This window comes from Lissotriton helveticus, chromosome 1_1 (assembly GCF_964261635.1).
Source record: "Lissotriton helveticus chromosome 1_1, aLisHel1.1, whole genome shotgun sequence".
Classification (NCBI taxonomy): Eukaryota; Metazoa; Chordata; class Amphibia; order Caudata; family Salamandridae; genus Lissotriton; species Lissotriton helveticus.
In genome coordinates this window covers 1,796,479,033-1,796,502,904 of record NC_136057.1, presented here as the reverse complement: position 1 = coordinate 1,796,502,904, position 23,872 = coordinate 1,796,479,033, and the positions used below count along the sequence as shown (strand labels likewise).

The following is a 23,872-nucleotide window of genomic DNA, read 5'->3' as shown; positions in this document are numbered from 1 at the left end:
TGAACTGCTACAATCGTTAGACAGAATGCAAAGTATAATGCTTACAGTGAGAATAGTATTATAAAATAATACTGTAATAGCATTGTCTGTTGCTATGACATGTAAAAATACATACATAAAGAACACAGGCTAAAATACTTAACTGGTGCTTCTAAAATACGCCTACCCCAATGTACTTAACCTAGGCCTAGTACCAGGGAAGAAGTAAGTGTTGCTTAGCATACGTTTTTAGTTCTTGCCAAGAATTACCAAAGGTTTCTCTAGGTTCTAATCCGCTCCATACCTTAGAATGAAAGAGGTTGGTATCTCTGTCTCGGGACTCGATTTCCCTAAACCCCGCAAGGGAAGTCAGAAACACTGGAGCTGTATTCTCGGCAGAGGAGGACAGCTTCCGATCAGTGCGTCAGCGGCTTCTTTCGGCACTTGCTGTAGCGAGCTGCGTCGGGCAAGTAGGTAGTCGCACTGCACCGAACCACACCGTGCTTTGCCATAGCAAGTGAAGGTGTATTTATACCTTGAATGTGTTTAGGAATGCCAGCTTTGACGTAGAGTTGGGCATATGAACGTCATGGATGAACCCCTAAGGAATAGTTGTTCATGCGCAATAATGAGTTTCTTGGAGAAATCAATATCCAGGCTAGGGAAGTCCCTTCTGCTTAAGAGTCTGGTTTTCCAAGAAATCGTTGTGACGCTTGATGAACGGATGGAAGTAGCCTTGCCTGTATTTGGGTAGCATGGGCTATGCCTAAATAAGGGCTTGATTTCTATGCCTATATAAGGGCAATGTGAATTGTACCTATATAAGGGCATGAATCCGGAAAATCCATTCGGAATCTAAAACGCCATACAACAGTAGGGGGAGGAATTGCTGGGACAGTAGGTGGCAACTGGACTGGAGTTAGACTGTGAGCTGTTTTGGCATAGGGCACTGTGTTCCTAGTCGTGGGAACGAAGGTGTTCTTGTGGATTGAATTTGCAATAAAGCCTAGAGATGGAACGGAAGGACTATCAGGGGTAGTTGTATGGATCAAAGAATTCATAGGCAGCTGCTTGGGCAGTTCGGCTTTGAGGTCTCTTTTGTTAATTAACAATTTAATTTTATCCGTTAGCTCTTGAATTGCCTTTTTCAAATTATCTGCATCTGACCTCAAATCGGCTATAGTCATGAGTGGATCCTGGCCCTTAGGGACCTGGTCACTAGTAACTATCTCACATAATTACCATGTTTGAGTGTCTTAGGGCCCTTGGTCTGCTCTTGAATCCTGTCTCCCAACATCTATGCTACGAAGCTCACCTCACCCCTTCTCCACTGAGTGCTCATGGATGGCCTGAAGCGGGAGGAACCATTTAGTGAGGGTTAGATCGGGGGTTAAGTTATTAGCAACTGAGACGTTGTCTGGGACCCTGGCTGTAGGTTCAGAGTCTATCGCCCCCTCTCCCACATCTGCCTCTTCTACAACAATGTTGAATGCTAGTGAGTGGTCCGGAGAACAGTTTTTCGTACTGCGTGTTTTGGGCTTACTAAACAGAGGGAATACGTTTGGGCCTACAGGACTTTGAACTACTAGAGTGGATTGGTGAGCACGATGGACAAGGGTTCAGTGGTGTGTCGGCCGGTGGAGTTAGGATGTCTTCGTGTTCAACAAGAAGACATCTATGTGATCAAGAACACAGTTACCTCCTGTCGACTTGCGCGCTTTACTAATTTCATTCGATTTTGATTTAGATTGTGCCCCTCCATCCCCGTTTTCAAAGTCTCTGGACTTCCTTTTCCCCATGATCAATTGTGGGTTTTATGACTTACAAATCTAGTGATTAGTCTGAAATACTATCCTAAATCCTAGTTAATATATAGATAGAGAATAAGTTGATGCTCATATCCTCGACAAGCATCCCAGGGAGTGTACAGATCACAACTGCAGTAATCAACAAGAAATTACAGAGCTGATCACAAGACGCTGTACCCACACTATACCCGCACAGTATAAAAATGATTTTATGCTGCAAGAAATATACAGGACTTAAACATACAGGACGTGGATCAAAAACAGCAAATTAGCTAGCCGCAAGCGGCAACCAGAAAACCATTAAGTTGAGAGACAAGTAACGAACGCCCCCCAGATAGTAAGTGGGCCGAATGTTCAACTAGTGCAGCAGTTAATGAAGGCCAAAGACGATGTCAAAGTGCAATTAAAACATCAGTAATCGACTGATTAGGCACCAATTTATTGCTTTCTCAGTCTTAAGGGATAAAGAAATTCAAGCTCTAAGGAAGAAATTGTTACTTAAATTGCAAAAATACCATGGATAATAACCAGGAAGAACTACATCAAGCTGCCCTACAAAAGAGGAGCAAGACCTTTTAGCAGCTTATCGCTAAGCTCACTGGAACAAGGAAGAAACCATCTGCAATTTCCATCCTACCGAAAGAATGGACTGATTATCTCTCTGAATTGTATGTGGTTAATCCTGCCCCATAGAGCTGTTAGGATTCCACAAGCCAGTTCTCAAGAAGACCAGCACATAATAGCTCCCAAGGCAAAACAGATAGAGCAATATATTAGGAAAGCAAGCTCTTCTGCAGCGATGGGCCGCGATAAGATCCTCATGGTGTTACAGGGCGACCCCATAGGCTGGAGCAGGCTCCTCACACCACTTTTTTCCTACTGTTACACAATGGGTCAAATTCCAGGTTCATGGTCCGGAAGTTTAGTAGTCCCCCTTCAAAAAAAGTTCTCAACTTTCTCCTTGCAATTACCGACAAATAGCACTTATTGTTGCAATAGGAAAGAGCTTCGCCTCAAGTGTAACATGTGTGTTTGTAAAGCGCACATTCACCCAGAGGTATTTTGGCGCTGAATAACAGATGTTTATTGTTACCCAACTCAATGGTACTCGTTAGTGGTGGTAAAATTACTTTATTTGATTTGATTTAAATCAAGAAAAGAGCAGCTTAACCGCTAAAACACAAACACATGGCACGTAAAATTCATGGGCAAAGTACAAATTGGTTAATAAGTTCTTATTTAAAATTTGCAATAAAACACCTTTTTTTGTCTCTCTCTTTTCTTGGTAAACGAAACAACACGCTGTCTTGTGATAGTGAGTCTAGCTGTGAGATATCCAAATGTTGTCCTGGCGTCGGGCTAATTGTCTGAACTTTTTACAGTATTTGCTTTGCCAGTCAATGGTACTCATTTTATCGACCTCGGGTGGATGAAAGGCTGAGTAGACGCGCCAGGATTTGAACCTGCGACCATGAGGTTAAACATAGACCCCTGCAGAGGGTGCATTAGTCTATTGAGCCACCAGACCCAGCTGTACTGGATCGTCTGAAGGACTGGGCTTTCTCAAAGGGGGCGATACTAGCGGTCTATGCAGGTTTTAAAACCAAACACTCAGTGACTGATAATAATGCAGTATTGCAAACTGTAATTGATAAGTATGTGGTGACCAAATCGCAAATGGTGTACTGGGTGTATGTAGACTTCTCTACCGCTTTTGATAGGGTTCCTATGGATAAAGCTTGTGTGATTAGGGATCCCTGGCGCCCTATTAAGACTCATTATGGCACTTCTCACATCCACCTGGTGTAGAGTCCTAAGGGAAGGATACACGGTATTGACTCCCAAGATTTTAACTTGAAATGCCCTCTAGCAGGGTGTATATTAGCCCCTCTTTTGTTTTATTTTTTCTCAGTGACTTACCTGCCTGTTTTAACAATATAAATAATCCCCCGCCCCCCAAACAAAAAAATTGCACACAGAAAGATATGTTTTAATGTATGCCGATGATGTCATTTTTGACCTTACACCTATTGGCCATCAGCGAGGCTTGGATATGCTTTGTAAATATGCAGAGAACAACTTCTTGAAAATAAACATTGCTAAAACCAAGGTGGTTCCTTTCAGCGGGAAAAGGCGGTATAGTTGCTCTTCGGATAGGATACATTTTTTAACTCTTTTAGACATTTATGGGGCAAAGATACCCCCATCCTCTCCTACACACTAAAATATATCCCCATAAGGAGGTGGTCGGTATTAAATGTATTTGAAGGGAGGCTGCTCCGGAAGATAGTATCCCTCAGTCCAGCATCTCCCGTCCAGGCACTATGCCTAGAGTTTTCCCTTTCTAGTGCTCACACAAGATCTCTGGCAAACGGGATTAGATGGGCATATAACCTTCTGCATGCATTACAAGGTACTTTGAGAGACCTCCTGAAGTACAAAACATTTAAGGAAAAAGCAGGTTTGTACAGCTTTAATAATAACCTTGAGATTGCACTAGCGAACTTCAAATGTACTATTGCCCATCTGCAACTATGGAAGCCAGTGCAATTAAAGCTTTTTTTTAGAAAAGACAACGGCCAGATTAAGTTGTACACAGGATAGTGTGCACTGCACCCAATTAGAATTTTTCAAGTCCTAATCCAAAATCTTTATATTCCAGTCTCAAACATATCTGAAGTTTACACTTGATCACATTACTAGGCGATTCATAATTATGTTGAGGTTGGGCATCCTACTAATAAACAATTTTTAAAAAGATTGGATGGATACAAGAGACAAGACGGGTCCATGTGATCTTTGCAATTGTGGGATTCAAGATATTAAGCATGCGTGTCCCTTTAAAACAGTGCTCGAAGCAAGGAATTTTTTTTTTAAAACCCCTGTTTCAAATATATGATCTGATTGCTCCGACAATACCCTGATGAATTTGTCTGTTACAATTTGTACATATTTTTTAAAGTTTTTTACCCATGTATTAGTAGAATATAATGTGGAGCTTTGTTATGTTTCTAACGAGTATTTTAAGTAAATATTTATGTCTGTACGTATTGTTGATCTCGGGTGAGATCTAAATCATTGAACAAATAAATTGACAAAAAAATAGGACTTATCCACTTACGGTGAATGCACACCACCATTAAAACCATATATAGACCACAAACAGTCTTTTTTTTAAAAAATGTTTCTCTTAATACTGTCAAAGGATAGGTGCCATATCAGGATTGTGGTCTGCTGAGTCTTACAAGAGACCCTCATTTCTCTGCTGTTTTTAACTGATCAACAGTTTAAATAGCACTTACTATTTTTGTTTTTATTTCATTCTTTCATAGTGCTACTCCTCCCAGTGTATCAGTGTTTTACATCACATGCACATACTACACATTGACAATAAGTCTTACAAGTGTGTACATCCATGTACAGGATGTTACATAAAACAGCGAGGGCTTCAAAGTGTAGGAGTTACACATCGTCTTTTCTGGTAGGTATTATATGTCAAGAGCGCATAATTGGAGAAGCACAAAATCAGGATTTAAAACTTAGTACAGTACCAATAAGACTGTAGACATGTATTAACACATGTATACGTTGATGGTCAGGCTCTGCTTCATGTCTCCGCTCCTTGTTATTCCATCCCCTTTTTGTTGCCACGCTTTGACCCCCAATTTATGGGTTCCCATCAAGGGAGTAGCCAGAAAGCGAAAATATCCCCCACTTGAACCATACCTCAAAACGACATTGAGAAGGCAATGTGAGCGAACCTGGCCCAACGTAGGAGACTTCCCTTCACCCTTTCATCCATCTGTTCATAAATCCTTTCACCCTTTTAGATATTCATCTGTAAATGTCTTCACTATTGCATCCATCCTTTCACTCAAATCTATTCATCCATCTAGCCACTTCACATTTACATCCACTCATCCCTCCTACCAGTCATTGTTTCACCCTTTCATTTTTCTGTCCAATGTTTTTCCTTCCATCCATTCATCCTTTCAATTTTCCATCCATTCATTTGCCCTTCTTTCTATTCAGCTTTTCTCCCTTTCACTCCATCCTTTCACCCTTCCATTCATCTACTTTTTTTCACACTTCCATCCAACTTTTTCTTTGATTTTCTTTCACATCTCCTTTCTACTTTTCGTTCAATCCATTTCTTGTCTCTCATCCTTCTATTTCTGTACCTCGTCTTTCTCCTCTTGCACACGTTTTCTATGTGTCCACTGCTCTCTGGCACCCCCCCCCCCCCTATTTTCATCATTCCATTATTTCAGTTTCTATTTCCTTAGCTCCTGATTTCCTCCTGTGACCCACACCCACCTGTGATGGTATTCTGCAATTATTATTGTTTTAGCATTTTGTCTGCAGACGGAAGAGCCCCACAAATGACTAACCTTTCATATTCCCACTGACAGCCCCCGCTTAAGTGAGGAGTTCGCTACGCCCCTGGTTCTCGTTGTAAACAACTTTGCATTCCAACCCTGCTCCTCTCTGCCTCGTTATGAATAGCCGAGTAACTGTGTCCCCAGTTGACCCTGTTCTGCCGTGTACGGATGGAGGCTACAGAATACGCCATAAAACTCTCGTTCACACCGCCACCTCCCCATACCCCTGGTTTCATTTACCTGCCCTTCTAGATCAAATGCCTGTGAATTGGGGCGGGATAAGTTTTGCCGCTTGCTCCAATGGGTTATGTGGGCTGGCTCGTGTGTGTTTTTTTTTAACCACTTTGTGACTCATGGTTTTATCCTTCACAGAGCTCGGTAGAAAGCACCAGTTGCTGTTGAACTTCGCGGTGAGAACACATCCCTCCCAGAGACGCTGCAGCTCCAAGACCCCAGAGCCCGCAGCACCGCCCCGGTCCGTGTCCGGTGATACCATCTTCAATCAATACCACTCGGCTACAGATCATCTTATTACACCGCGCCACTCGTCTTTCTTCGCTGCTAGCGATGGCTACGAAGTTCCCGCCAAAAAGCCTGGCTGCCTGCCAGGAGGCGCGCGTGGCGCTCCGGAGCCCGCTGGGCCTGATCCAGGTGTCGGGGTGCGCCGCCGGGGTGCACGAGGTGAAGCTGCGGGCCGACCGCGCGCCACCGCCGGTGAGGGATGCCAGCCCCTTGGAGTGCCAGCTCCAGGCTGCGCCCGGTGAGGTGCCCGAGCCCCTCAAGCTGTGCGTGGCCTGGCTGGTGGCCTACTTCTCAGAGCCCGGGAAGGTTGGCGAGCTCCCGCTGCCCCCCTTCCATCACCCGGTCTTCGAGAAGGACTCCTTCACCCGCCAAGTGCTGCTGGCCCTCTCCAGCCAGGTGAGGTTCGGCGACTCGGTCTCCTACAAGCAGCTGGCTGGCCTGGCGGGCAACGAGAAGGCCGCCCGGGCGGTAGGGGGCGCCATGCGGAGCAACCCCGCCCCGCTCCTGATCCCCTGCCACCGCGTGGTCTGCAGCAACGGGGCGCCCGGCGCCTATATGGGCGGAAAGGGAAACCACCTCAAGGAGTGGCTGCTCGGCCGCGAGAGGCTCCTGCGGGCAGAGGTGCCAAGCAACAAAGTGCCAGGCATGCAGCGGGCTTGATACAAAACGTAGCAACACAAGAAGAGAGTGAGACACCATCACTGTGCCCTCGCAGTGGGAGAACAGATCCCAGCGACTGCTGCAAAAACTGTAGAACTTGATGCGCACAATATAGCACCTTCTATTTTCTTATAGCTCCTGTTGCCTTTTGCTTTTGTTCACGTTTTAAATAATGACAAATGTGATGGTATGTGAATGCGGGCATTTGTTATGCCAAGGTGAGTCATACTAGTGAAGCCGTTGTGGACACAAAGAAACATATTGTGTTAATGGGATAGATACATGACGGCCACACTGTTTTATTTGTGTTTTGTGTGGTAGTCAAATCCCATCGTGGTTCTGCCGAGACAGGATGGCAGCCCTTCTGTTTTCTGTTGTAGCTTCGATCGAGCTTTGTTAGTTAATAATAATAAAAACAATATTTACCTACAACACCTTGTCTTCATTCCACCCCATTTGAGTGCTGCTGGTCTCTATGCTAGAGTGTTTTTCTGTTTCTGGTGAGATTTGCGTAATTGTCCGTTCAGGGGACGGGAAGATAGGGCACTTTGCATTCCTCTCAGGGGGGGGGGGGGGGGGGGGGGGGTCTGTATTGTTTGGGGGCTTTTTAGAAATTACTTTTAGTGAGATTTTGAGTCACTTGCCGAACATACGGAGATAGGGTGTGGTGGTGGTGATAACTGGGACACATTTTATACAGCATCAGAATATTTAACTTCTTCTATAAACTATCACTTTTTGGGGTGGGGCACTTCCATTCAAGTCCATTTGTAGAGTCGTACACATTCTATGGGAATTTAAGGATTGTGCTGTCGTTCTAGGGAGATTGCATTTTATCAGGCAGGGAAACTATACATTCTGGGGAGGTTTCTGGGTCATTGCTTACTTTTTGGAAAACCTTGTGGTATAGAGGCAAGAGCTGGCTCCCTGCCCAGAGACTCTTGCTGCCCGGGCATGTCAGTCTGCAGCCATCTTTGATTCCTATCTATACAGGGAAACAGAACCACGGTGGCTATTACGCATTGGAAGCACGATGTGATGCTTATGGCGGCGCCCCTCTTGCCAGTTACCATTAAAGGGGCAGTCCTAAGTCAGCCACAGTTTCTGGCTTAACAATTTTACATCATATATTGTGAAATAGGTCTGGGACAAGTGTGTGCCGCTAACATTACCACCACATTCTTTGTACGAAACTATTTCTTACAGTGACCTGCTACTCTTCGTCCTACAGTCTCACATCCTGATCTCTTATTGCTCTGTTCACAGTACATTGATGCCAAGCGTAACTCTGGAATGTATGGCATCTTCACCCAGTTCTGGCTTTAGAATAAGAGCACTTCCCTGCTGTGACTTGGGCTCATATGTTTATTGGGAGAACTACTAGATCCACAAGTCAAAGTATTGCTTACTTTATAAAAAAAAAAGTTTGTGTTACCCGTTGGGTAGAACAGTGGTATCTTAACGCAGAGGTTCCCTTCTGCTTCATTTTGTGTACTTAATTCATACCCCCACTTTGCTTCCAATCTATTTTCAGGCTGTCTTACCCATTTCCACAACCCCAGAGCAACACGTTCGACTAATCACACTGGTTAAATACCTATACACTGGGGTTCTGAATTTAACAGGTGCAGCATATGGCACCTGTTATGAGTTACCTATTGCAGTGGGGAAAAACGTGGACTCTGGTGCTTTCCACACAAGTCCATGTACTGGCATTTAGTCCACAAATATTGGCATGTTTGACTAGCTGATATTTATCCTGGGGGGAAAAAACTTGGATCTGTTAGTAATTGCAACACCTTTGAACGAATGCTGCACTTTTTTAACACAGAATTCCCAATAAAGGCCTATGCTTCTGATCATCAGTGTAATTTCCTTAATTCTTACTCCTGAGCCTCCCCATTAATTCTCCTTTAGGCCTGCGTACATCTGAGTTTATGCTTCTAGTCTCGTACTGCCAGCCTAATGTTGAGACGTCATATTCCAGAGACTCCCTTTTGTGTCCTTGGTTTACTCCAGAGCCTCTGCTGTGTCGTCATTTTACCAGATCGTCTGCTGTGTCCCCTCATTTTACTCAAGACCCTCCGCTTTCATTCATTGCTTCATTTCAGAGCTTCCCCTTTCAGATTTATTGTGGCCTCCCACTCCCAAGTCCATCTCTTGCCTTTTAGCATGATGCTCCAGTCTGCGAACATTTTTTTTGGGGCACTTTTACACATGGTTTTCTTACATTGTCCCTTTAGGTAACTGTACCTCGAGTGCCGAGACGTTATTTTGGTGCTAAAAACCCAGTATCCCGTCTTTCTTGAATGATGTAAGTAACAGATTTGGTTTCCCAGCATGCTTTGGTGCTCAGCCTTGATCACCCTTCATTGGGTTGCGGTACTAGGTTTTCTATACCTAGACTATTTTTGGGTCCAGTGGTATCTGACTAATCTTTATTCTCTGTGTGTCACTTTTTAGCGGGCCTACACAATTGCGTGGTAGCTCCTGTGCTTGCTTGACTTTGGTAGCACTCGTGTTTGTTCACTTGTCTGGTGGAATGGGCAGTCATGATCAGCCAGCTTGCTCCACACATATTAGAAGGTTGAAGTAATGTAGTTTTGTTGTGTTTATTTTTTTGTCTAGTAATGTATTACCCTTGTCCTGAGGAGGCCAAAGAAGAAAAGGCTGAAACATGGTCACGTCGACATTTCAAAGGAGGAGTCATTGGCACTATAGTGATCTTTGGAATTGTGTGGTGTCACACTAGAGCTAGGATAATTAGTCTACAGGCCTTAGGTGTTTCACCGTGACTACCTCTGAGTGGTTCGCCCAGAATTCTTGGGTGGACACTAGTGAGAATAATACTCTATGGTTACTGTGCAACGTATTATTGTGTTTTTGTTGATGTATATAACGTGGTGGTATATATTATTTTCTATCTTCTCCATTGATTAGGTGCCATGGTTTATGTGTGTTGTAATTATATTGTGATACATTCATTAAGAGTAACAATAATTGTGGAGAGGGTAATTAAATGTGCTCTACTCAAATTGTTTTGTATTTTTTCCTTCATACCATTTTTTCTTGTATAAAAATACATCCCATACCCAGGTATAGGAGGGTAATTTGGGTACACCCCTGTTGATTATGTTCCAGTCTCCAAACATGGCACTCCTATATGCTCTCCACTCCAGCCATGTCATGGCCTTCCTCCTGAGAACCTTCCAAGCCAGATATGGTCTTATGCCTCTGCCCAGAAAGAGAGATGGAGACAGAGAAAGGGAGGAGGGCGATCGAGTGAGGGAAGGGGAGTGAAGGAAGGAAGGGGTGGGAGGGAAGGGAGTGAGGGGAGGGAAGGGAGTGAGGAAGGGAAAGGGAGTGAGGAAGGGAAAGGGAGGGAAGTAAGGGGAGTGTGGGGAGGGAGTGAGGGGAGGGGGTGAGGGGAGGGGGTGAGGAAGGGGAGGGAAGGGAGTGAGGGGAGGGAGAGGGAATAGGGGGAAGGGGAGTGAGGGAGAGGGAGTGATACAGTCATAGTGAGTGAGACAGAGGGAGACCGGGGAGGGAGAGAGGGAGATAGAGGGATGGAGGGAGGCAGAGAGATAGAGGGAGGGAGAGAGGTGTGTATGCCAGGTCTTGTAGCTCAGTGGACGAAGGCGTCTGCTGCAGGGACCTGTGTTCAACCTCATGGTCACAGTTTTTTTTTTTGCCCCCACCCCCACTCCCACCGGTGCGGCCCTCGGACACAAACCACACTGTAAATTTGGCCCCCGAGAGAAAGTTTGTGAGTACCCATGTTCTACACCATCCTTATCCAAGGCCATGGACTCAAAAGTCACCTCTAAGTATGAATGGCACTCTGAGTGCCCTACACTCTGTATGAAGCCTCAAGAGCTTGAGACTATATTCTAGTTGTGGCCTCCAGAATACAATGATGGTCCAACTGTGCCAACACCCATCCCAGTACTGAACAAGCTGTGGTCTCCAAAACTCAACGTTGAACTTAACAGGGCAGAATCCTGTAAATAATATGAGATGCAGACAATACCTCAAATGTGGTCCTCAGATTGTCCGTAAGGCCTCCAGAGCAGGATGCACCACTACAGAAGTGGGCACTGTAGCTGTACAAGTACATTTCAGACTAGGCCTCCTGTATGGGTCTACTTGTTTTGCAGTGAAGGAAAGACACATGGAACATGACAATAAGTCAGATCATTCTGAGTGATGCAGGTAACGTACATACTGTGTGGGCAGAATGCTCATTAAAGAGTCTCTCTTCAGCTTGTTTCTGAATTCTAGGCAGATAAGACCAGTTCTTGATGGAACTATTGTTCTAGATCCCAGAAATGTAAATTGAGTTACCCCGCGTTCTAGTTTATTCCAAGTTTTCATGGGAAATCAATCTTCTGATATCCTGACATGGCCCAATCTGCCTGAGGTGGTTAGGTTCTTCGTGACTTGAGTGGTGCCGAGGTTTCTGACAGCATTGCAGATGATCCAATTGGTCTTGCAGATGATACGGGCATAGCAAAAAAGCCAGCAAGTTCTTTTTGAGCATTATTGGGTGATTGGTCGAACCACCAGGTGTAAGATTACTTACAGGGGTATATTAAGGATACTCCCTGTAGCTCCTAAGAACTTGCTTACGTGTATGAACCTGCATCCTAACCCCAGATTGCACCTTGGGTTTCTGATGCCATCGTAAAACACTTTGTATATGGCTGTATACATGGGTGTCCGCAAGGGGGGGGTGGGGGAGGAGGAGGAGGAGGAGGGGCGCTTCCCACCACCTGGAGCACCTCTTCTTGCCCCCCCTGCGCACGCCCATGTGCACAAATGCATCCCGGAGGGAGGCCTGACGCCGGGGCTCATCCTCAGGCAGGACAGCATCCAACTGTCCACCTTAATTTTAGGCATTGCAGGGAACAGAGCTGTTCCCCTACAAAGGACCTCAGCTCCCTGATGGGGCCACCTCGCACTCCCCTGTGCACAAGAGCAACCCCACCCGCCCATTATTATTCTGTGTGTGGCTGATTGCCACATACAGAATGACAATGGGCCAGTATGGGCTGGCGCAGCATGTGGTGGCCTCCTCCAGCCTGAGCATTCTCTCACATGGAAGTGCAAGTACGCCCATGCTGCTGTTAGGTGAGAATCTAGTTAGCCAAAGGAAGGCGGTGAAAGAAGTTGAAAGGAAAGGATTATAGTATAGCAGCCATGGTTGCTGCTTTTTTATTTTATAAGACACAAGGGGGACCCAACAGATAGCTAAGTACCATGGGTATAACAACGTTATAGTGAACAGAAGGTCCTTAGCTTATTTCACAATCAAGAACAAAATACTGTATAGAAACACAATGGAAAACTATACGTTATAAAATTTCCAAACCCAGCCGGGAGAGGAGTTTATTTTATACAGAAACAATGTTCAATTCAACAATACAAAGGTAATCACAAGACACAAGCCTGTGCCGTACGTAAAAGAAGGAAAAAGAAAAAATAGAATAAGGGTGAAAGGGGTGTCTATCAGGCATAGAGCGTGAGCAAAGACAGGGCACTGTTGATAGGTAAAAAATCAATAACAGTATCGCCTGGAGTGGAATATAAACAATCTTATTGGTCAATATTGTAAATATGAGCCCACTCATGGGTGTCGACGTTTCGATCCCTATTGCTCAAATTAGATACATGGGATCATCATCAGGACAATTGTAATGAACAAGAAATGCCTGATTGTAAGGAAGCCTGTTTAGGAGAAACGAAGAGAAAATAGAGATATTTCAAACAACTTAAGAGTAGTTTTCAGACCCATGTCAACTATGTATCGAATTCGCAGTGTGTGACCAAGTGCACGGTGTTTGTGACCTAATCAAGCATCAAAAAACATTTACATACTCCTCGGAATCGCAGTGGCGTGCGTGAAGGGCTACGAGGATCAGTCGTGACGTGATGGTGAACAATAATATTTCCGTCTACCGGGTACAAGGATCGCTAACGTGGAGTGTCAGTAACATGTTCAATAGTTGCGTGACTAAGGGCGAGAGGCAGAGTTGGGGATTAAAAGTCACATTGAACGTGAAGTGGGAGGTATGCTGACCCTCTAGGATGTAATCCAAAGGGATACTGCTAAAAACGCAGTCAACAGTTTAAGAATTAAGAATTCCCTGCTACACAAAGTGCACCAAACCAAAATTTACATTTAGTAATACTAATCATGACCACGTACCACGCAGTAAATTGCCGTGGAGGTCTCTTCGGGGGTCCGGGAGGAATTTGTAATGGAGAATAATTACAAAGTTTTATTGTTTTCAACCGCAAACGATGGCGCTGAAAACAAAAACGGGCATTTAGTGTCAGGCTACAGGAGTGCTATGAATTAGGGCGGCACTCTGCGGAAGGGTCTTGCTTACCTTGATTAGCTCAACAGGGCAGATGGATACGAAATTAACAAGTTACCGTGTAGGCAGCAGATGCCGTACACGTGGGGTGCCAACAATGTGGCTTTTCGACGCTGTAAAGGCAAGGGATATATACATCAGTACACGCCGTAGGGCGGGCCACAGAGGGACATAATGGGAGCTCCGCATTTACTTACTTAGTCCAGATGAGGACTCGTCTTTCCCGTTGCTTCTTGGTCGGTGCCGAATGCAAGTCAGTGGACTGCGAGCGCTGGCCGAGTTGTACACAGTCGCGCTAGTCACATGACCTTTACTACGAGTGCCATACTAGAGAGGCGAATAGTCTACTATGGGGGCCATCTTGGAATGGATAGATGTACGAACTAGTAATGCCAGTGAGCGAGAGTGCAGGGACAAACAAGGCGGTGATGGTGCCAGGGTGACTTTAGAAACGGTGAATATTATTTAATAAAAACAACACAAATTAACCAGTTAACAATACACTTCCAGGAGGTCATATTTCTTGTTTCCAACCAGTCGGTTATTTCAACATGGAGTATTCATTGCGCAACAATGACCTTTCAGAGAGGTCATTCCATTACTGTCTCATCTTATAGAGTCATTATTCATTGTTCAATCAAAGCAACGTGGTCCAGTCCTCATTTCGATTCAACCCTTTCTGGATAGTATTGAATTGAATGATGGATTTCAATTCCTCACGATTTAGTAATTGCTGTAGGTTGCCACCCCTTTGTGGTAGTTTGATGGATTTCAGGACTGTCCATTGGAGGTCGTCCGCTGTATGCTTCATGCTGGCATAATGTTCAACCAAGGGGGCATTAGGGGTACCACACCTAATGCGGCTTCGATGTTGACTTATTCTGGTCCTTATTTTTTGAGTAGTCTGGCCCACGTACATCAGAGGGCAAGGACACAAAATTGCATAAATCAAATTGTGACTATTACAGTTTGTGAAGTCTCTTGATTCAATCGTGACGTTATTGTGACTAAACGTGCGCCCCTCAAGTGCCAAATCACAAACAATACAATGTCCACATTTTACATGGCCCCTCAACGGGGGCAGTCCCCAGCTTGATTCAATCGTACCTGTCGGGGGTGGCGAAGGCAAGGCAGCTCGAACCAAATGATCTTTTATATTTCTACTTTTCTTGAAAGCAAACAAAGGTTTATCAAACGTTAGCTGGCCTGAGTTTAGGGTTGGCCAGTAACGCAGAATTGTTTTACGGATTTTGTCAGAGACTGGGGAAAAAGTCGTGACACAGGCAATCCTGCCTGCATTCGGCCTCGTTTTGGGTTGGAGGAGAACCTCTCTGGGACAGTACCATGCACGTTTTGAGGCATTACGCACTATCTTGTTTGGATAACCTCTTGATTTTAGTTTTGAGCACAGGATCCCTGCCTCTTTGAAGTAATCAATTTTGGCGGAACAGTTCCTTCTGATCCGAAGGAACTGTGAATAGGGAAGTGAGTCTTTCAGGGCTTTAGGGTGATTACTATTGTACCTGAGTAATGTATTGCGCTCGGTCGGTTTTCTATAGAGGCGAGTAAGTAACTCCCCTGTCTCATGATAAATCATGAGATCCAAGAATGGTATCTCTGTTTTGTGACTTGAGAGAGTGAACTGCAGATTGTCGCAATTGTTGTTCAACCAGTGTAAGAACGAATTCAAACCTTCTCTCTCCGAATTCCAAATTAAAAAAATGTCATCTATGTACCGGCGCCAAATCACAATGCTGGTTCTAAATGGGTTCGTGTCAGCTAGGATTGTACCGGTCTCAAGCGCATCCATGTAAAGAATGGCCAGATGGGGAGCAAAAATTGCTCCCATCGAGCAACCCTTTATCTGTTGGTAGAAGGTCCCGTCAAAGATAAAGAAGTTTTTAGTAAGACAGAGTTCTAGCAATTGCAAAACAAACAATGTCGGTACCCTATGTGGTCTGGGTCTGGAATCAAGTATTTTTTCAATGACCCGTAGATCAAATACTTGATTCCAGACCCAGACCACATAGGGTACCGACATTGTTTGTTTTGCAATTGCTAGAACTCTGTCTTACTAAAAACTTCTTTATCTTTGACGGGACCTTCTACCAACAGATAAAGGGTTGCTCGATGGGAGCAATTTTTGCTCCCCATCTGGCCATTCTTTACATGGATGCGCTTGAGACCGGTACAATCCTAGCTGACACGAACCCATTTAGAACCAGCATTGTGATTTGGCGCCGGTACATAGATGACATTTTTTTAATTTGGAATTCGGAGAGAGAAGGTTTGAATTCGTTCTTACACTGGTTGAACAACAATTGCGACAATCTGCAGTTCACTCTCTCAAGTCACAAAACAGAGATACCATTCTTGGATCTCATGATTTATCATGAGACAGGGGAGTTACTTACTCGCCTCTATAGAAAACCGACCGAGCGCAATACATTACTCAGGTACAATAGTAATCACCCTAAAGCCCTGAAAGACTCACTTCCCTATTCACAGTTCCTTCGGATCAGAAGGAACTGTTCCGCCAAAATTGATTACTTCAAAGAGGCAGGGATCCTGTGCTCAAAACTAAAATCAAGAGGTTATCCAAACAAGATAGTGCGTAATGCCTCAAAACGTGCATGGTACTGTCCCAGAGAGGTTCTCCTCCAACCCAAAACGAGGCCGAATGCAGGCAGGATTGCCTGTGTCACGACTTTTTCCCCAGTCTCTGACAAAATCCGTAAAACAATTCTGCGTTACTGGCCAACCCTAAACTCAGGCCAGCTAACGTTTGATAAACCTTTGTTTGCTTTCAAGAAAAGTAGAAATATAAAAGATCATTTGGTTCGAGCTGCCTTGCCTTCGCCACCCCCGACAGGTACGATTGAATCAAGCTGGGGACTGCCCCCGTTGAGGGGCCATGTAAAATGTGGACATTGTATTGTTTGTGATTTGGCACTTGAGGGGCGCACGTTTAGTCACAATAACGTCACGATTGAATCAAGAGACTTCACAAACTGTAATAGTCACAATTTGATTTATGCAATTTTGTGTCCTTGCCCTCTGATGTACGTGGGCCAGACTACTCAAAAAATAAGGACCAGAATAAGTCAACATCGAAGCCGCATTAGGTGTGGTACCCCTAATGCCCCCTTGGTTGAACATTATGCCAGCATGAAGCATACAGCGGACGACCTCCAATGGACAGTCCTGAAATCCATCAAACTACCACAAAGGGGTGGCAACCTACAGCAATTACTAAATCGTGAGGAATTGAAATCCATCATTCAATTCAATACTATCCAGAAAGGGTTGAATCGAAATGAGGACTGGACCACGTTGCTTTGATTGAACAATGAATAATGACTCTATAAGATGAGACAGTAATGGAATGACCTCTCTGAAAGGTCATTGTTGCGCAATGAATACTCCATGTTGAAATAACCGACTGGTTGGAAACAAGAAATATGACCTCCTGGAAGTGTATTGTTAACTGGTTAATTTGTGTTGTTTTTATTAAATAATATTCACCGTTTCTAAAGTCACCCTGGCACCATCACCGCCTTGTTTGTCCCTGCACTCTCGCTCACTGGCATTACTAGTTCGTACATCTATCCATTCCAAGATGGCCCCCATAGTAGACTATTCGCCTCTCTAGTATGGCACTCGTAGTAAAGGTCATGTGACTAGCGCGACTGTGTACAACTCGGCCAGCGCTCGCAGTCCACTGACTTGCATTCGGCACCGACCAAGAAGCAACGGGAAAGACGAGTCCTCATCTGGACTAAGTAAGTAAATGCGGAGCTCCCATTATGTCCCTCTGTGGCCCGCCCTACGGCGTGTACTGATGTATATATCCCTTGCCTTTACAGCGTCGAAAAGCCACATTGTTGGCACCCCACGTGTACGGCATCTGCTGCCTACACGGTAACTTGTTAATTTCGTATCCATCTGCCCTGTTGAGCTAATCAAGGTAAGCAAGACCCTTCCGCAGAGTGCCGCCCTAATTCATAGCACTCCTGTAGCCTGACACTAAATGCCCGTTTTTGTTTTCAGCGCCATCGTTTGCGGTTGAAAACAATAAAACTTTGTCATTATTCTCCATTACAAATTCCTCCCGGACCCCCGAAGAGACCTCCACGGCAATTTACTGCGTGGTACGTGGTCATGATTAGTATTACTAAATGTAAATTTTGGTTTGGTGCACTTTGTGTAGCAGGGAATTCTTAATTCTTAAACTGTTGACTGCGTTTTTAGCAGTATCCCTTTGGATTACATCCTAGAGGGTCAGCATACCTCCCACTTCACGTTCAATGTGACTTTTAATCCCCAACTCTGCCTCTCGCCCTTAGTCACGCAACTATTGAACATGTTACTGACACTCCACGTTAGCGATCCTTGTACCCGGTAGACGGAAATATTATTGTTCACCATCACGTCACGACTGATCCTCGTAGCCCTTCACGCACGCCACTGCGATTCCGAGGAGTATGTAAATGTTTTTTGATGCTTGATTAGGTCACAAACACCGTGCACTTGGTCACACACTGCGAATTCGATACATAGTTGACATGGGTCTGAAAACTACTCTTAAGTTGTTTGAAATATCTCTATTTTCTCTTCGTTTCTCCTAAACAGGCTTCCTTACAATCAGGCATTTCTTGTTCATTACAATTGTCCTGATGATGATCCCATGTATCTAATTTGAGCAATAGGGATCGAAACGTCGACACCCATGAGTGGGCTCATATTTACAATATTGACCAATAAGATTGTTTATATTCCACTCCAGGCGATACTGTTATTGATTTTTTACCTATCAACAGTGCCCTGTCTTTGCTCACGCTCTATGCCTGATAGACACCCCTTTCACCCTTATTCTATTTTTTCTTTTTCCTTCTTTTACGTACGGCACAGGCTTGTGTCTTGTGATTACCTTTGTATTGTTGAATTGAACATTGTTTCTGTATAAAATAAACTCCTCTCCCGGCTGGGTTTGGAAATTTTATAACGTATAGTTTTCCATTGTGTTTCTATACAGTATTTTGTTCTTGATTGTGAAATAAGCTAAGGACCTGCTTTTTTATTTTATGCAACTAACAATCTTAGACAAAGCCAATAGTTCTGGCTTGTTGTAGTTGTAACGTTACTTGGTCCAAGTGTAACGTTACTTGTTGTATTATATATCTGGATGCAATGACAGAAGCAACAAAAATACCAGTTGGGCGGCACATTATATTAAGGACAGATTTTTAGCTTATGTGTTTTAAGCCACACATTTTATTACATCAAACACCCTTTTGGAGAGACTCCCCCCTAGTTTTGTCATCCTACTTAAAGCTCTGGAAACAACACCATGTCACAGTCGCCCCACGTCAAGGCACTGTGCATCATGCATGACTCATGCTTTCCACTTTTTCAGATTGCCTATGTGCAGGGGCATAGTGAACCCTGCTCCACCTCACCCCTTGATTTGGGAAATACAGCGAGGGTGGAGTTCTTGATAGGGCTCATAATTAATGTGAAATGGTGAGTGAGTAAGTAAGTGAAGGGATGGCTGGGTGGACGGATTGCTGGATAGATGAGTGAAATGATGGATGGGTGGATGGATGAGAAATGATTGATGAATTGATAAGTGAAAGGGTGGATTGATGAATTGATAAGTGAAAGGATGAATGGATGGGCAGATGAGTGAAAGGGTGGATGTAAGGCTGGATGAATGAGTGAAAGGGCGGGTAGATGGACAAAAGGATGGTTCGATGAGTGAAAGGGTGGATGGAGGAGTGAAAGGATGGATGAATGATTTGTTCAATGGTTGGATTCATGAGTAGGTGGGTGGATGGAAGGATCGGTGGCTAGGTGAAAGGGGAATTGAAAGAGGAAGGGGGATAGGTAAACGGATGACTGAACGGGTGAATGGCTGGATGGATAAGTTAATGGATGGATGGGTGGAAGAGTGGATGGATGAGTTTATGGCTGGAAAGGGTGGATGATAGATGATGGATGAGTGAAAGGGTGGATTGAGGGATAGATAAGTGAAATGATGGATGGAAGGAAACGTGGTGGATAGGTTTGTAAATGGATCAATATGGACATTGTTGGGCACACAGATGAGCCACATTTCCTATACATTGATTTTCCCATTTATATGAGTGATTGTCTCTTTATAATGTGTGTGTTGTAACACACTCCAAAACTCTGCCCCACATACTTGAGATGAGTAGGACTATAGAAGAAATTAAATACACATGAGAGAGGGTCTATGTGAAGATGAGGGGTGCCATTGGAGGGTGGTATCAAGGCCAGACTGGCCGGACCGGGCATCAGGTGTTCTCTCTGGGAGCGGGAAAGGTGCGTGTATACCGACAAACCATGAAGTGCACAATTGTCTCAACCTAATATAAACTTATTTTCACTTGTACTTTAGGGGTTGTCTATTTACTTACTTATATACTATTGCGCAACCTTCTCTGATGTGTCTGTAAACCTTACCGTTTGTCCTGAATTTTGACCCGCTGTCCTGAATTTTTGTCCCGAATTTTGACCCTTTGTCCTTAATTTTTACACTCACTGTCCTGAATTTGCACCCATGCCAGTTGGTCACCCTAGACATCACGGCGACCCCTCCAGGTGCCGGTGGTTGGGGGGAGGGAGGGAGTCGGTGAGCCTCGGCGTTCAGATGGAAGCAGGGGGCTACCAATGACAGAGGCAACAAGTGCAGGCGCCCTGCAACCCACTCCTCACCACCACATGAAGGAAGAAAAGAACCCGATCAGCTAGTCGACCCAACTTCCAGAAAAAAACTTTCAGATGCCATGGAAAGGCAGCAGCATTTGCTGTCTGCGAGTCTGTCAAATTCGATTTGACAATAAACCCATTTGAAAAGGAAACTGCATTAAATGTCTGCCCCATCACGGTCACTACTCGGCGTCTTCAATCCCTCGTTCACCCCTCTTTTAAACCTCATGTCAACTCGTCTCCCTCAAATTTCGGGAGGGGGGACTAATTCATCCAGCCAAAGCCATGTGCAGAGTAGAGATGCAGGGGCTCTAAGTAGGGGTGAAAACACAACAAAGCCTCATTACCAAGTAAATAGTCTTTTAAAGACCTGTGTGAAGTACTCGGGTGCGGCTGTGTGTGTGTGCTGTGCGGGAAGCTGTCTCAGACAGGCACACACATTCTTATAACATTCACACCCCTCAGAATGACATCACCACTTCTAGCTGCCTCGTCATGGGGTGGGAGTGGGAAGATGTGCACAGCAGGGGGAAAGGGATGGCCAGTGCAGGTGACGCTTTTCTTTTGTATAGGAATTTCTGCTGGCATCATAGCCTGCTGTCTGTGCACTTGTATAAATGTGTATTCCATACTAGTGCACAGACAGCACATCCTAGGCTATGACGCCAGCAGGAATTACTTTACAAAGGAAAAGTGTCTCCTGCACTGGCATCCCTTTCACCGTGCTGTCTGTGCACTTGTATGGAATACACATCCATGGCGCTGCTCACCAGATACATGGTGAACAGGGCCATGGATCTGTCTCTTTTTGCATCCAAGGACACCGAAGAAGAAGCAGAGGAGGCCCAGGCAAGGAGAATCCAGGAGACATTTGACCCACACCTAGCTAGAAAGTGAGACCTTCGGGAGGGGCTGGATGCCAGGACGACAGTGCTGCTGATCAGCCCGACTCCATTGAATAGTATCAGAAGAGCAGGCTGCAGTTTTTAAGTAAGTTCCAGTAACTTTAATGCATTCTACAGCATCATCAAAACAACAACACAACTGCCAGTGATGGACTTAACTAAATACCTTTTAAACAACAACCGTTATGAACAAAACATACCAGTCTGTTGGAACTAACGTCACTAGTTTATTTTAGTCAGTTCTTTTAATTTATCAAGATATTTTTCATTTTTTCTCAAAGACATTTCTTGTGCATATACAAAATATATACAAACAGATACAGTTTTTATAATTACAAACAATCTTTTTACAGATTGACACGACATCCACATCATACCTTACTCACTCCATACATTCAGCACACATTCACATCACATACAACATATACCACTGAGGTATAGACCTTTGTCAAAGAAAGAGTGCTTCAAAAAAACCAAATTAATGAACCCAAGTTTTTCATAGAAAAATCAGTTGAAATAAATGTCAATGGTGTATCATGGGATGGATGTCAAGCTGCTTTCACAATTCTCTTTTTTGTGCGTGTTCTGAATCGAAGGATTGCTGGAGGGAACGTTTACTCGCTGTTACGGTTGGGCTACAGACGCTGCAGGCTTAAGACACAAGGTATGTAACCAGAAGGATTCATTTCTAGCAAAGGTGACGTTGGCTCGACTCCCGAGCTTGGTAAAATGACTCTAAAGCCCAGGCCGGGCCCCCGGTACACCCACAAAAAAGAGAATTGTGAAAGCAGCTTGACATCCATCCCATGATACACCATTGACAGGATTGAGAAAAAGTCTTTTTGGTCCTGAGGAGAACCCCGCAATAGGGGGTTCGAAACGCGTCGACCTCGTCTGACCTTTGTCAACAATAAAAATTAGAAGGACTGTGTTAGGACATTATAGGATTTATTCTAACTGATTTTTCTTTCGATTACACAAGTTCTATGAATAAGTTGGGTTCATTAATTTGGTTTTTTGAAGCACTCTTTCTTTGACAAAGGCCTATACCTCAGTGGTATATGTTGTATGTGATGTGAATGTGTGCTGAATGTATGGAGTGAGTAAGGTATGATGTGGATGTCGTGTCAATCTGTAAAAAGATCGTTTGTAATTATAAAAACTGTATCTGTTTGTATATATTTTGTATATGCACAAGAAATGTCTTTGAGAAAAAATGAAAAATAACTTGATAAATTAAAAGAACTGACTAAAATAAACTAGTGACGTTAGTTCCAACAGACTGGTATGTTTTGTTCATAACGGTTTTTGTTTAAAAGGTATTTAGTTAAGTCCAGCACTGGCAGTTGTGTTGTTGTTTTGGTAAATTTGACTTAGCCTTGCTGGTTAAGAGTCAGGACCCTGTTTTGTTCTCCTTCTACAGCATCATCAGCATTACCTACTGGCTGGATATCTACGGTGTTTTAGGCTTACATGCATGGAAACATCAAGGAGGACAGTCCCCTCCGAATATGCAAATGTAGTGTAAGCTTGTAGGGGCAGATTTACAAGCCCCGTGGCCCACTTTGCATCACTTTTCCCATGTTAAAAGTGACGCAAAGGTGGCGCAAGGGGCTTGTACATCTGCCCCGTAGCGTTCCGCTTTTGGGATGCCAGTGGGGTAATTTTAGGGTTCAGGGTGGGTATGGGTTTCAGGGTGGCAGTGATAATTTTAGGGTTCAAGGTAGGTATGAGTTTTGGGGTGCCAGGGGTAATTTTAGGGTTCATGGCGTATGGGTTTTGGGGTGCCGGGGAAATGTTAGGGTTCAGGGTGGATATGCGTTTTGGGGTGCCAGGGGTAATGTTAGGGTACAGGGCAGGTATGAGTTTGGGGGGCAGGGGTAATTTTAGGGTTCAGGGTGGGTATGGGTTTTGGGTTGCAAGGGAGGACATTATAGGGTTCAGGTATGGGTTTTGGGGGACAATTTTAGGGGTCAGGGCGGGGATGGGTTGTGGGGTGCCAGGGGGCTAATTTTATAGATCAGGGAATGTATGAGTTTTAGGGGGCCGGGGGGGGGGGGGGTAATATTAGGGTTCATAAGTGTGCTCTAATTGTTGTCCAGTTTCAAATGCAGAATTTACCACTTTTTTTTTTTCAGCTTGGCCTGAGCATTACCCGATCCGGATTGTCTGCCATTTTAGCCCCACCCCTATTGATTAACATTAGCCACGCCCCTTCGTTTGCCAGGTTAGCCCCCCCTGGATAAATTTCTGCGGATGCCCATGGCTGTATAGGCTCACCTAGGCTGACCACAGTGCTGCCGCCTGCGTGGCAGTCGTTGTAAAACCACATGATTACCCACAATGCATCAGAGAGCTGGCCGTAAAAAATAGCACCACTTCCAAAGAAAGAACGAATATGTTAACTACGTTGCAGACCAATATCCTGTTTACGTAGTGGCTATCTTATTGGAGAAATTGACATCTATAAACAATGATCATCAACGCTGTGCATGCAACCAAAC

General features: G+C 44.5%; 1 protein-coding gene across 1 annotated transcript; it reads left to right on the top strand.

Annotated features, from left to right (window-relative positions):
• Positions 1-6,583: 6,583 nt before the first annotated feature.
• On the top strand, positions 6,584-7,742 carry LOC144774689 (methylated-DNA--protein-cysteine methyltransferase-like). Its single transcript, XM_078659198.1, has one exon. It carries the CDS (start codon positions 6,737-6,739, stop codon positions 7,349-7,351), a length of 615 nt encoding a protein of 204 aa, XP_078515324.1. The 5' UTR covers positions 6,584-6,736; the 3' UTR covers positions 7,352-7,742.
• Positions 7,743-23,872: the final 16,130 nt, after the last annotated feature.

What these genes read in the sequence shown, in the direction of transcription:
- LOC144774689 (XM_078659198.1), top strand. Translation starts at nt 6,737, where the DNA reads ATGGCTACGAAGTTCCCGCCAAAAAGCCTGGCTGCCTGCCAGGAGGCG.